Source organism: Xenopus laevis, chromosome 6S (assembly GCF_017654675.1).
Source record: "Xenopus laevis strain J_2021 chromosome 6S, Xenopus_laevis_v10.1, whole genome shotgun sequence".
Taxonomy (NCBI): Eukaryota; Metazoa; Chordata; class Amphibia; order Anura; family Pipidae; genus Xenopus; species Xenopus laevis.
The window spans coordinates 111,647,832-111,662,619 of NC_054382.1; the positions used below are offsets into that span (position 1 = coordinate 111,647,832).

General features: G+C 38.3%; 1 protein-coding gene across 2 annotated transcripts in view; it reads right to left on the reverse strand.

Annotated features, from left to right (window-relative positions):
- mmp16.S (matrix metallopeptidase 16 S homeolog) overlaps positions 1-14,788 on the reverse strand; it is a 160,071-nt gene that overhangs the window by 88,654 nt on the left and 56,629 nt on the right. For both annotated transcript variants that reach the window (XM_018223848.2, XM_018223849.2), the window contains exon 2: positions 5,297-5,445. In XM_018223848.2, the coding sequence (XP_018079337.1) occupies positions 5,297-5,445 (149 nt within the window). The remainder of the gene's footprint in view (positions 1-5,296; positions 5,446-14,788) is intronic.

The window sequence follows — 14,788 nt, forward strand, 5'->3', positions numbered from 1 at the left end:
GGTTAATGGATCCCATACCTGCATCATCTAAATAATCAACGTAGATAGATAACAGAGATGCCAATGCATTATAGCTCACACATTTTTGCTATACCTCCGATCCACCAAAACCAGACCTGTTACACCAATAAGCACCCCCCATTCTAATAAGGATACACCTCAACCATCAGTGTCCAACTTCGTGTGCAGGGCCCACCAAGGATGCCATCTCAGGGCCTTCCACCCTAGATGCTACATTTTCCGTACGGCAATCCCAGCGCCACCCTCCACCTAAATGTGCATGCCCACACAATATACCTTTTTCCTTTCTCTTTTTGGCCATAATCGGTGGTGGTGGGTGATAGTGCAGTACCCACAATTCACAGCTGGCACAGACCTGGGTCGGCAGGGCCCAACCATGCTTCCAGCTCAGCCTGTTCCTGAGGATTTCTGGTGCATTTCAAAGCTTTTCACTGGCAGTAGGTAAGTAAAATTTAGGTGACAATTCCAACCAAAGGTGGGGGGCGAATATCAGGGTGAAAAATAAGTGTTAGTTAACATGTCTGGGAGGCATATTTTTATCATTACAACTTCCACCCAGAGGCCAAAATAGGGGCACTATTTAGAATGGGATCTATATGTCCATCCTATCTTTATTACCTACTTAAAGGAGAAACAAACCCTTTACCAAAAAAAACCCCTACCCCCACCCCACGTAGATGCCCCTCCCCCCAGCCTAGCTGCCCCCGGGGTAATGCCCCTAACTTTTTACTTACCCCTCGGTGCAGCCTCACAGCATTGGAGTTCACCGCAGCCATCTTCCGGATCTTCGGTAAGCTGAGACTGAGATTGGCGAAGCAGCGCATGCACAGTCGGAGCAATTTACCGGCAATTTACCGGTTTGCGACAACTGCGCGAAAATGGATGGAAATTGCCGAAGCACAGGAAAAAAACACGAAGACCCCGAAGATGGCTGCGGTGAACTCCGATGCTGTGACGAGGGTAAGTAAAAAGTTAGGGGCACTTCCCGGGGGGGGTGGCAGTTATGCTTGGGGGAGGAGGGAGGGGGGGTCTACTTGGGGTGGGGATAGGGTTTTTTTTTTTGGTAAAGTGTTTGTTACTTTAATACCCAATACTGAATTGAAATAAAGAAGTTGGATATTTATGAACAGACATCTAGAGGATTATAGTATTTATCCCTTTAAGTAAAAACACATATATTAGGATCAGTCACAGTATATAATGTTGATGCAGTAAAGAACACGTATAAGACTGCATTGAGACAACGGGCAGCACCGGGGGGGGGGCAATTAAGGACAGAACCGCTCACTGCTGTGCCATGGACTTCTGCTTTCCTGAGCAACTGAAAATCTGACAAGACTTCTCAAAAAATTGACTTTTCAAAACCAGACAGGTGGCAGGGAGCTTAAGTGGCAAGTGAAGCATGCAAAAGAAAATTGCTTCCCCTGGAAACTGAAAAATAGTACTTGGAAATGTAATCTATCTTAAGTTCCATCGGGGGGATAGAAAGATTTGCATTTATATCGGAGAATGTTACACCCTGCTCTTTCAAGCATTGACAAGTTTTGTTTCATCATTAGTGCTCATTTAAATCATACCTCCCAACATTTGAAAAAATGAAGGGACAAAAACTTGTACCATGCGCAGCGCGACAAATTTTTTTCTAGCCAACCTCATTTTACGACCACACCCCCTAATTACCATGTCCATTTTACAAAATTTGGTTATGAAAGTTGATATACACAAAATATCTACTAATTTTGGTACCAAACACTATGAGTATTTTTTGGCAAATACCACTTAAATGGGCACTAAGATTCAGTGATTCAGTGTGCAAAAAGACTATTGCTACTAAGTGCCCATTAACACATATATTGGCAGGTCCTGCTCCTAAGTTCACAGTGTCTTAAACAGTATTAAGGGTAAATCGTCCAAAGGAAATCACCAGATCCAACGGGTGGCTCGGGTGCATTGCCCCAAGCCCGTAGCTGTAGGTGAGTCACGATCAATTTTCAAGAATAGACGAGCATTCCGTTTTCATTCGTATAGGTTAAAAGGTCATTTTTATTCCAACTTTGTTATAAACATCAGATCCCTGTCCGATCGAGATCTGGCCGACTTTCGGCAAGATATCGATTGGGAGAACCTGTCGGATGGCCCCACAAACGGGCCAATAAGCTGCCGACTCTGTCTGTCGGCAGCTTTTATCGGCCCGTGTATGGAGGCCTTAAAAGGATACTGTCATGGGGAAAATTTTTTTTTTTCAAAATGACCCAGTTAATAGTGCTGCTCCAGCACAATTCTGCACTGGAATCTATTTCTCAAAAGAGCAAAGAGATTTTTTTATATTCAATTTTGAAATCTGACATGGGGCTAGACATTTTATCAATTTCCCAGCTGCCCCATGTCATGTGACTTGTGCCTGCACTTTAGGAGAGAGATGCTTTCTGGCAGGCTGCTGTTTTTCCTTCTCAATGTAACTGAATGTGTCTCAGTGGGACATGGGTTTTTACTATTGAGTGCTGTTCTTAGATCTACCAGGCAGCTGTTATCTTGTGTTAGGGAGCTGTTATCTGGTTACCTTCCCATTGTTCTGTTGTTTGGCTGCTGGGGGGAAAAGGGAGGGGGGTGATATCACTCCGACTTGCAGGACAGCAGTAAAGAGTGATTGAAGTTTATCAGAGCACAAGTCACATGACTTGGGGCAGCTGGGAAAATGATAATATGTCTAGCCCCATGTCAGATTTCAAAATTGAATATAAAAAAATCTGTTTGCTCTTTTGAGAAATGGATTTCAGTGCAGAATTCTGCTGGAGCAGCACTATTAACTGATTCATTTTGAAATTTTTTTTTCCCCATGACAGCATCCCTTTAAGTCCATGACTTCTCCCTATATCAGTTCTCTAGTTCCAGTTCTGTCAGATCTCTTTTATTTTATATACATTTACCTGAAGAATCATGCTGGTATGGAGATGTACTCATGCTGGCACAGTGTTATGCGATGATTGAAACAACAGAAGGGCTATGAAGAATAATAAGGAAACTTTGGAGAGACAGCCTGAGACAATGGCAGCTAGGGCAAGGTTAAAATCACATGAAAGTAACATAGAAGCTAGGGAGGAACTAAACAGGAGGAAAGTCAGTATACATTCAGCTATTAATATTTAATAAAATAACAAAATGTTATAGTGATTGTAGTCTGGTTCTTCTTCCCCCTGACAACGCCAGCTTGTCTTTAGAGTCACAGCTAATGCTTATTAATGTGCATAGGTTTAATGATAAAGGTTAATTCTGCAATTTCGGAAAAGTAACAATTGGGTCTATTTTGCTTTACATGCCACCCAGTGTTAATCCTTTAGTGATGTTTTTTTTATTGCTTTATTGTTTGCCAGGTTGGACTTCTTCACAGAGGATTATATTAAAAGCCTCTCTAGATTCCTCCTGCTGGTGTAATCTCTTTATCCCAGCAATCTTTTCCTCCTCTGTTTAATAAATGATCAGCCACCTCTTAATGCAGTACTGAACCATTTTGGATTGGACAGAATTAGGATTTTCTAATATCAGCTATTTTTCAATAAGTATATTTTTCAACATTTATTTCCCTCGACTTTGAATAGTTTGCTGGCTTTGATAAATGAGGCGGAAAGATCCTGATTTATTTGTCTATATTAGGAACACAACATTGCTTTTGGTAAGCAAGAAGGGGGACCATTTGTCAAAGTCTCTGAGAAGAAAGAGAGAAAACAGTAGTTGACTTATCAGGGTAAAAGAGTAGATTTTATTTCTGTGAAAAGTAAAAAGTGCCAAACTTTTTTCAGGATCTTAAATGTTAAAATACAGATTTGGAGTGATGAAGCTCTGGCCATAAACGGTTAAGTAAAGAAGTTCCAGAGATATTTATCTTAAAAGAGAAGGAAAGATACGGAGGCATTTTATTGGCAATAGATGAGCTGCAATAGTGAAAGTTATAACACTATATTTATTCTTTAAAAATGTTTTACAATACCTGAGTAAAAAGCTCTAGAAGCTCTCTGTTTGTTTAGGATAGCAGCTGCAGTATTAGCTTGGTGTGACATCACTTCCTGCCTGAGTCTCTCCCTGCTCACTTATAGCTCTGGGCTCGAATTACAGAAGAGAATGGAGGGGGAGAAGAGGAGCAAACTGAGCATGTTCATGCCCGGGGCAAGGAAGTTTAAGCTAAAGGCAGAAAGTCTGATACAGAAGCCCATGTGTACACAACAGAAGGAAAGAAATGCTGTGTTTCTTTTGACAGAGGACTCAAGAGTAGCACTACTTTGAGGTTTTACTGGTATATTAAGGTGGACCTTTGTGATAAGGCTTACTTAGTTTTAACCTTTCCTTACCCTTTACACTCCATATCTTGTTAAACTACAACTCTCATCAACAGGTGGATGCTGGCAGGGAGTCCTTGGGTATTTCAGTATTACAAGCAGATGATAAACTAAGGCCTGAAAGAAGTACTTTTTGGTGCCTTCACTAAAGGACTTACATACTATGTGCAGGGCAGGATGAAAAGTGCAAAAACAGGAGTAATCCTCCATGTTTTTTTGCAATAAATATTTTTTGCAAATATTGCCACAGGTCTTTCTCTGAACAGTGTGTTGAAAAAAGTGCTGTCTGTTTTCTGCAGTGGTCGTTGACAGGGCTGCATTTAGGTCCCGCCAACATACGGAATGATGTCATTTGCACGATGCGTGTGACGTCACTTTTCGTAAAAATGTCAGTTCTTGATGTTGCTAAAATGAGCCCTGTACCCATCACCACTTGGGTGGGATTTTTTATTTTGAAAAATATTTTCATTTATATAGGCCACACCCTAAAAGCTGCAGCCCTGGCACAGGCCCTTGTGTGCTTATATATAAATACTGCCCTGGTCTTTGAATTAGGTTTTGCGCTAGGTTTGCCACCCGTCTGGATTTGACCCATTCAGCCCGGTTTTCAGAAGAGCTGCCTGGGTCAAAACAGTTCACCCTGTTTTCCAAATAAGGAAAACCAGGCAGGATCTCTCTTGATTGACATGGTGATCAGCCAATTGCTGATCGCCACATGATAACCCCGTGATGTTGCTCATGTCACTGACTCGCCCCTCTGATGTCATGGCTCTACCCCCTGCCCGGATCGCGGGCAACTGAAAGGTGCCAACCCTATTTTGTGCCCTTTAGCGTCAAATCACAATATATCTGTGGGTTTGGCCTAAGTCATGTTAAAGCAGCAATGCCACAGCACTATGTAACTGCTTAATTTTTAAAGTAATAGAGCAATTTCATTAACTTACTCAATTGTATTTTTGTCGATCTTCCCAGTAGCATTGATCCCATAAAATTGCTGCATGGCAGCTATAGCGGATTGCATGGTTTCTGCAGATCGCAGTACCGACATTCTGGGGTCAGTTGGTGTAAGGTAGCCATATTTTTGTAACCACATCTGCAGAGGAAGGTAAAACAACAGAATACGTGTTACTTCTGTACAAATCAAATGCATAACATCACATGAAAAATCAAGGTAATAGCATTTATGGAAATACAAATTATATGCAGATTAAAATATATTTTAGAGGATTTGATCCTTTACAGGAAGAACTTGTTTGATGAAATACAATTTACCAGCTGAAACCGATTAATTCCTGCATATCCAAAATTCTTATATTATACAGTATGATGAAAAATAATTCACTGGCTTGTTAGCGATATAAAAAGCTAACAGGCTAATATCTTCCATTGAAAGTTGAGTAGAGATGACTCCTTTGAACAACAAACTTGGCTTAAAGGGATACTGTCATGGGGGAAAACATTTTTTGTCAAAATGAATCAGTTAATTGTGCTGCTCCAGCAGAATTCTGCACTGAAATCCATTTCTCAAAAGAGCAAACAATATATTTATATTCAATTTTGAAATCTGACATGGGGCTAGACATTTTGTCAATTTCCCAGCTGCCCCATGTCATGTGACTTGTGCCTGCACTTTAGGAGAGAAATGCTTTCTGGCAGGCTGCTGTTTTTTCTTCTCAATGTAACTGAATGTGTCTCAGTGAGACATGGGTTTTTACTATTAAGTGTTGTTCTTAGATCTACCAGGCAGCTGTTATCTTGTGTTAGGGAGCTGCTATCTGGTTACCTTCCCATTGTTCTGTTGTTAGGCTGCTGGGGGGGAAAAGGGAGGGGGGTTATATCACTCCGACTTGCAGTACAGCAGTAAAGAGTGACTGAAGTTTATCAGAGCACAAGTCACATGATTTGGGGCAGCTGGGAAATTGAATATAAAAAAATCTGTTAGCTCTTTTGAGAAATGGATTTCAGTGCAGAATTCTGCTGGAGCAGCACTATTAACTGATTCATTTTGAAAAAAACGTTTTTTCCCATGACAGTTTCCCTTTAATTGTGAAGTTTTGGCATTGAGTTGTTATTGTTGATAACAAACAACAAAGTCCAGAAGTCACATTTACTAAAGAAGCAGGGTCTCTTGTCCTAGAGGCAATGGGGATATTATACAGCTGGAGTACAGGAATTCTCTGTGCCATCAGTATTTATTGTACATAGTAACCCAAATGTATATTCTACCCTTTCTTCGCATATGTGTGCTAACGTAACCACAAGGTAATACCATTTCATTGAAACTCGTGAGCTGTTATATTCATGTCAGCGGTACTGAACTTTCTGAGAAGTCCGGGCTTTAGCCTCTTGAATGTTATATGCCTTTTGATGTATAATCAAAGGTGAGTAGGCAATTGGCTACTTGTACCGGTATAGGACCTGTTATCCAGAATGCTTGGGATTTCCAGATAATGAATCTTTTTGTAATTGGGATCTTCATAACTTAAGTCTACTATAAAATCATATAAACATTAAGCAAACCCAATAGGCTGGTTCTGCTTCCAAGAAGGATTAATTATATTTTATTTTGGATATAGTACAAGGTACTGTTTTATTACTAGAGAAAAATGAACATTTTTAAAAAATGTGGATTATTTGCATAATATGGAGCCTATGGGAGGCGGCTTTTCCGGAATTTGCAGCTTTCTGGATAATGGGTTTCCAAATAACAGATCCCATACCTGTACTTTAAACTATTTTTTTAAAAAGAAATTACGCTATTATCTTATTTTGATCTTGCAAATGAAATAAAGAAGGAAATACAAGACATACAGTATACATTTGATATGAGCAGTTAATACTTATTGTATGCAAATATACATCCATAGAGAGATTTACCCATTGTGTGTACCTTGGTGGATGCGAATAACGCTTTTCAAACACTAACCAACTACCAACACAAACGAACACTACCCAAGTATAGCTGCTTGGGTTTTCAGTTTATTTTAGCTCAATCGATAAAATGGTACTTTCCTATGCACTTCCTTCTCTTAATAATCACTTTCATATGAGAATTGTATTTTAATGGAAGCAGAAAGAGTTTAAGAGTGAAAAGGAGTGGTATCAATATAATAATAATAATAATATTAATTTATTGATATAATTTCCTTTTCACTCTTAGGGAGCATCACAAAAAAGCAGGACATATTGTTTTGCAGAATAATTGTTAGATATTTTAAGTATATACATTACAGATGTTCTAACGCGAGACATTTGTAAAGACAGGATTGGTAGCAATTCAAGTACATTCTTACTCATCACCCATCCCAGTACAGGTGTCGGATCCTTTATCCAGAATGCTCGGGACCTGGGGTTTTCCGGATAACAGATCTTTCCATAATTTGGATCTTCATACCTTAAGTATACTAGAAAATCATGTAAACATTAAATAAACCCAATAGGTTGGTTTTGCCTCCAATAAGGATTAAATATATCTTAGTTGCGATCAAGTACAAGCTACTGTTTTATTATTACAGAGAAAAGGGGAATCTATTGGATTATTTGGATAAAATGGGGTCTATGGGAGACAGCTATTCCGTAATTCAGAGCTTTCTGGATAACGGGTTTCCGGATAACGGATCCAATACCTGTACAGGAGAAAAAAATATCCACTTCAAATAGTGGCCATATTTCACTGTTTTATGAATTTTCCGCGAAGCAAAATGGGTCCAATTTGACCTTCACTGTTTATAAAGAAGTCTTCAGCTTTAGTAGTGTCTCTAGCTGAAGATACAGCATTTGATTAAAGATATAACCACAAGCACAAAGTATTCCATAAATGAATCTTTAGTGAGCCTTTCATTCACCCAGTGATGGCTAAAGTAACTGATAAAGGGCTTTATTAAACACCTTTCCCACTCATTAATGGAATGCGACAAGAATGCCCTTTTTCCCCCACTAATCTTAAATTTAGTTATAGAAGCACTAGCCTAATTAATTACACAAGTATTAAATAAACTAATTGGCTCAACAGAACATTGCATATGCCTTTTAACAGGTGACAATATTTATAGCTCTTTCAAACAGTAGGAAATTCTTTTTAGGACCCATAAATATTCTATACAGATTTGGCAACATTTTCTGCCGTAAAATGAATTAATCCAAAACCAAAGCTAAATTTACTATAAAATAAACAAATCTAAGGCTTAATGCACTGCTTGCTAAAGTTTCATATTTTCAGAAACATTTAAAATTTGATTGGAACCAAGACCATATACCATTTATAGGCATTAAACTTTACTAAACTATCCCCAACTTGGTAACTTCTTAAGCGAGACTAAAAATGGAAATCATTTTATCATTCATGAATAACAAAACAGGCCACTATAAAAATTATCATTTTACTTAAATATACGGTAATTATATAACCCTTTCCCTAAATATCCACAAACTTTTCAAAGATGCCCTATTTATTCTTCTCTAGTGTTGGATGAATCTGTGGCGTTTACTGCAAAATTCTTGAAACGGCGGACAAATTCACGAAATGCAATGAAGTCAATGGGCGTCAAAATCATTTTGACATGAGTGTCAATTTTTTTACGCGCAACTATTTGGTCCAAATGCATTAAAGTCAATGGGTGTCCAAATAATTTTGACGTGCAACCATTTTTATGCGCGCCAAGTTTGACGCAGCGGATTTTTCACTGCAAATTGTCCCCGCAGTTTTGCTTGCACCGAAAAGTGGAAATTCGCAGCAAATTCTTGTCTTGTCACTATTCTTGTCAAGTTAATGTAACAGTGAAATAAGAACAAATGGGAAGCAAACGGGAGGCCTTGAGGTTCTAGATCTCTACAAATATAACTAATAGAAGTTACCAAACCTCTTTTTAAATAATTAATAATAAGCTAAGAAACTGATACAAAATGAAATGCACAAAGTAAACGTCATCTTCTCTTATTCTGGTCCATACATTTCCTCAGGAAACGTATGCATCCCACAACCCTTAAAACTGCTATGGAGCTCAGAAATCTTGAAAATATTAAAACTCTCTCCCTTCCCCTTTGGCTGATTTCAGAATATTAAATTTCAATGAAATAGTTGGTATGGGTCAAAAGGGACTTTCTAGCATATTCTAGTCGGTGTCAAAGGTCCAACAGAAAATAATTCAGAGTTTCATATAATATATATATATCCAATTTATATATTGTTTAACATGCCAGATAAAGGTATCAATCATACCACTAATTCCAAATTAATATTTTATTTCAGTACAACCCAATAGTCCAATTGGCATTTGGCAAAAATACATAACTCATGAGTAAAAACTATAAAAAAAAAAAAAAAAAAGTCCTATACCCGTGGTACCTATACGCTATTTAGTGGAGCTGTAGCATACTCTCAATCTTTCCAACTGTTATGCTTTAAGTCAACTTCATTACAGATAATAAAGGGTTCAAGAAACTGCTCTCTTGAAATTATTTTCAGACTATGGAAATTAACTACTTCCCTGTCCCAATCACAAAGTTCTTACAAATCCAATTAAGAACAGGTCAGTAAATTATAGACTAGCAAGTTTTAAAAAGACTATGAGGAAAAAAAAATGTAATTCCTTGATCTTTATTGTGGTTGAGTAAATCCGCCTCCAAGACAACATACCATGTCAAAGATGTGGTAACCTTACAGATGAGAAATAAAATTCAAATGATCATCACTTTATCAGCCATTTAATCAGAATAATTCATAAGATATTATTACTTAGTTAGGATCATATTTCTGAGTATTTTGTCTACTATGCACTATACTAAGATGCCAGAAAAATCCTAACTATTAAGCATCAATGATAAATGTGTGGATATGTGTTATGCTACTTTACCTTACGTGTACTTTTTGTAATTTAAATTAGGAATTCTAAATCAATGTGGAACATCCACCACCATTGCCAGTACTATAAAAGGGAAAGCTGGGAATTCAGAAAGAATAAACCAAATGCGGCCAATAATCTATTAGATGGAAAAGGGCAGTTATAAAGAGGAGGAAGGGTTGTGGAACAGGTACAGAACTAAAACAGAAGCAAAGTCAAATGCCTTGGTTAAATAAATCTCAAAAATCTAATCTACATGGCAATCTTTTTTCCCTACCAATTTTTTCCTGTAAATAGTCTCTTTCAAATGTCAATGTTGCAACAACTAAAACTAAACTAAACTACGAGGTACGCTTAAAGCCAGATTTAATAACATTCAAATTCATGTTTATAATGTGATTTGGGATTTTTGCAGAAAACATGTAAGCCTCTTAAAGGAGAAGGAAACCTAGTCGGCGCAAAAACCCTCCCCCTCTCCCGTGTGTTGCCCACCCTCCCTCCTCCCCCCTGGCCTACCTGTCCCGCTGGGCAAATGCCTCTAACTTGTTACTTACCCTTCTGCGCAGGTCCAGTCCACGGAGTTCACAGGCACCATCTTCTTCCACGCGATCTTCTTCCTGCTTTGACCTGCGTTTTGGCGCATGCGCAGTAGGAGCATTTTGCCGGTACGGATCTACTGCGCATGCACCAAAAGTCAAGAAGTTTTCCGATTTCACTTTGTGACTTTTGGCGCATGCGCAGTAGATCGTACCGGCGAAATGCTCCTACTGCACATGCGCTGGTCAAAGCAGGAAGAAGATCGCTTGGAAGAAGATGGCGTCGGTGAACTCCGTAGACTGGATCTGCGCAGAAGGGTAAGTAACAAGTTAGGGGCATTTGCCCAGCGGGACAGGTAGGCCAGGGGGGAGGAGGGGGGGTTTTTTGCGCCGACTAGGTTTCCTTCTCCTTTAAAGTTGGTGAATTCAAATAGAAGTCAATGAGAGTTGAATTTTCAGATTCCATGCTATTTTTCAATTCAAGTTTTCAACATTAATCTGGAATTTGGAACTTTCTTATCTAGCATGAAGCTCTACTCCCTTAAGTATACTGAGCCTTCCTTCTCCCTTGAATAGGAAGTCCGTAAAAGGCCTGTCTACTGCACAGTACACAGCTCTTTCACCAACTACCTACAATTCAAAGAAGAAAGGTTCAGTATACATACAGTACATGGGAAGGTCAGCGTGACTGGTGAGATCGCCAAAGTCATAAGATCTTTGCCTGATTATACAACCCCAGTGGTGGGTTAGATCAGGTGTAGCCTTACTAATGTTTGCATGTTAAAGAAATGTCCAGCCTTTATGCCAAACTGCAAAGATGCATCTATAGGAAATAACAAGGATGTATTCTAATAGACTCACTATAACCAATCATGTCAAGTCAAGAGCTCTTAATTATAATGGTGTTCTCAATACCAATACCAGGACAAAAAGTTGGTAAGAGTTATTATATATTTTTACTGTATAGATCAGAATTGTCCAGCCTGCGAGTGGAGGCGATAGACAAAACACATGGGAACATGAAAATTGCAAATGTAGTCAGCAGAATAAGAACCTGATTGTGTTTGAGTACAAAGAAGGAAGTGTACCTGTTAGGCTGGAGAGCTTATAAACACTTGTGAGTACTCATGTGTGTAATATTGGTAAGAAATAATTAGTCTGCTGCTTATTAAACCTAATATAATGACAATAAGTAGAACAAGTGTTAATTAGCTGTCAGAATAATTGCCTAGCAGGAATATAACACCTTTTTTCTATCATAGTTACCTCTCTATTTCAATTCAAAAAGTACAACTTTTTAAGAACAGATTTTACTAAACTTAATAAACATTTATTTGCTGCAACTCTGTGTCAAATAAGTACCAGCTCCACATCTTTAAAACAGTGGACAAAGGGGTCCAATTGGAGACAAATCTGGGGTTCGATGCCTGTTTCCTTTTCTGGATATATATTAACTTCTAAAAGGCCTACATCGTTTTCATATTGTATAATGAGTGGGGTGAAAAAATGTGGGGTCTTATGTATTAAAAGGTGCTACAAATTCACTCTATTCACCTTCAGCAACCAATCAGCAGGTAGCAATTATAGGCCACCTGTTGAAAAGCAAACATCTTACTGGTTGCTGTGCATTCCTGCAACTTTGTGTCTTTTATGAGTATGCCCCCGTGCAGCAACATTTCTTTAAGGCTTTCCAAACTTTGATGATGAGGACCTTTTCCTCCAATATACATTGAAAATGTACAGATGTAGGTCACCCTCAACCAGAAATGTTTCCAATAATAACCCAATAATCTAGTAAACACTGGCAAAGCTTAAATTACTGGGCCCTGCAGCACAATGTCCTACCATCCTTAAAAATAAAAAAATTCTTAAAAAACTATTTGCTGAAGATCAGTCTACATTAACATTGTGCATCAGTTAGGATCTTCACGTAGCCCTCCCTCTTAAACCTCCCCCCCAATCACTGGGGCTCATGCCTCTAAGCACAGTTGGGAGGTATGACTGCAGCACAAAGGTGGACACTGTCTAACATCTCAAACTAGTCCTTAAAGGGGTGGTTCACCTTTTCATTAACTTTTAGTATGTTATAGAATGGCCAATTCTAAACAACTTTTCAATTGGTCTTCATAATTTATTTTTTTATAGTTTTTGACTTATTTGCATTTTTCTTCTGACTATTTCAGCTTTCACATGGGGGTCCCTGACCCCATTTAAGAACCAAATGCTCCTTAAGGCTACAAATGTATTGTTATTGCTGGTTTGTGTTAATTATCTTAATATTCAGACCCTCTCTTATTCATATTGCAGTCTCTTATTCAAATCAGTTCATGGTTGTTAGGGTAATTTGTACCCTAGCAACCAGATTGCTGAAACTGCAAACCAGAGAACTGCTGAATCAAAAGCTAAATAGCTCAAAAACTACAAATAATAAAAAATAAAAGCCCATTGCAAATGGTCTCAGAATATCGCTCTCTACATCATACCAAACATTAACTCAAACGGTGAACATCAACTTTAAGAGCACTCTGTTATACAGTATGGGACTATCCTTGTGTCATGTCTCTTCTAATTTGGGAACTTCCTTCCACCAAATATTCACAGGAGATTTTAGATTTTAAAACTATATTTCTGCCTTTCTTTATAGCAATGGTTCTAATATTTTCAAATCAAGTCACTGCCTGCACCTTTGAACAATGACTAATGAAATTACAATTCTAGTACCTTGTCCAGAGCATTGTCTTGTTCTGATCATTATTTGATCATAATTTAATTAAGCAGAATGTTTTTTTGCTCATTATTGAGCTAATGAGGGCAAACAATTTGAAACTGCTTTAATTTTTCAACTTTATGGTTCTTGTAAGCCACTGTAGGAAGAACATTAGGTTACATATTCCATTACCAGTGCACAGATAAACTCCCTGCATAATGGACTTCTATCTGTAAGGCAGAGATAGACACAAAGTGGGAAGAAAGGGAGTTTTTTTTAATTAGATTGTAAAATAGACCCATATTATTATATTTAAGCAAAAAAAAGTTTGATAGAAACACAGAGTGCAGACACCTATGATCTCCCCATTCAGAACTATATTGGGTTGGAGGGATGGATACCAGCATGCCTCTCCCCACCATGTGCTTGTCATTAGGGATGCACCGAATCTACTATTTTGTATTTGGGCGAACCCCCGAATTCTCCGTGAAAGATTGGGCCGAATACCAAACGAATACGAAACGAATACCCAAGTATTTTTTTTCCCCTTCCCACTATATGCAAATTAGGAGTGGGAAAAAAATGTACTTCCTTGTTTTGTGACAAAAAGTCACACAATTTCCCTTCCCGACCATAATTTGCATATGCATATTAGGATTCGGTTTGGCCTGGCAGAAGGATTCGGTCGAATCCAAATTCTGCTGAAAAAAGCTGAATCCTGGCCGATTACCAAACCGAATCCTGGATTCGGTGCATCCCTACTTATCATTTAGGTGCACAAATTAGGGAGTGAGGGTGAGTAGAGGTAGAATTTGGGGCCCTGCATTTATATTTAATGCATTTACTGCGGTCATAGTAAATAACCCCAATATGAGGAAAATAGCAGGTTCCTTGTAGTAGTGGGGGGGGGGGATTAGATAAAATGACTGCCATACCAATTTCACAGTCAAACCAGGTTTTAGAATAAGAATACGAATTTAAATATGTAAAAAAATGCAATTCAAAGAAAGACATTCTATTAATATAACCATAATTTGGCTACATCCTAGTAAAATTGTATTCATCGGGATGGATTAGGGCTCATTTCCAATTATTTCATTAGCAGAAATAGAATCATTTTAATTTGCTTCCTGCTACTATATCGGTTCATTGGAATCACTCATAACGGCACATAATGAATGCAAAGCAGGTAATATGTTTTATAATTGCTAATAATTATCAATTTAAACGGAGGGAAACAACTGCAGCACCTTGTTCTAATGAGACTCATTTTATTGAATTTAATTGGGAACATTTTGATTGACATTCATAATGAGGGCATACAGAATTGATTGCAGCGTCGCTGCCTACAGT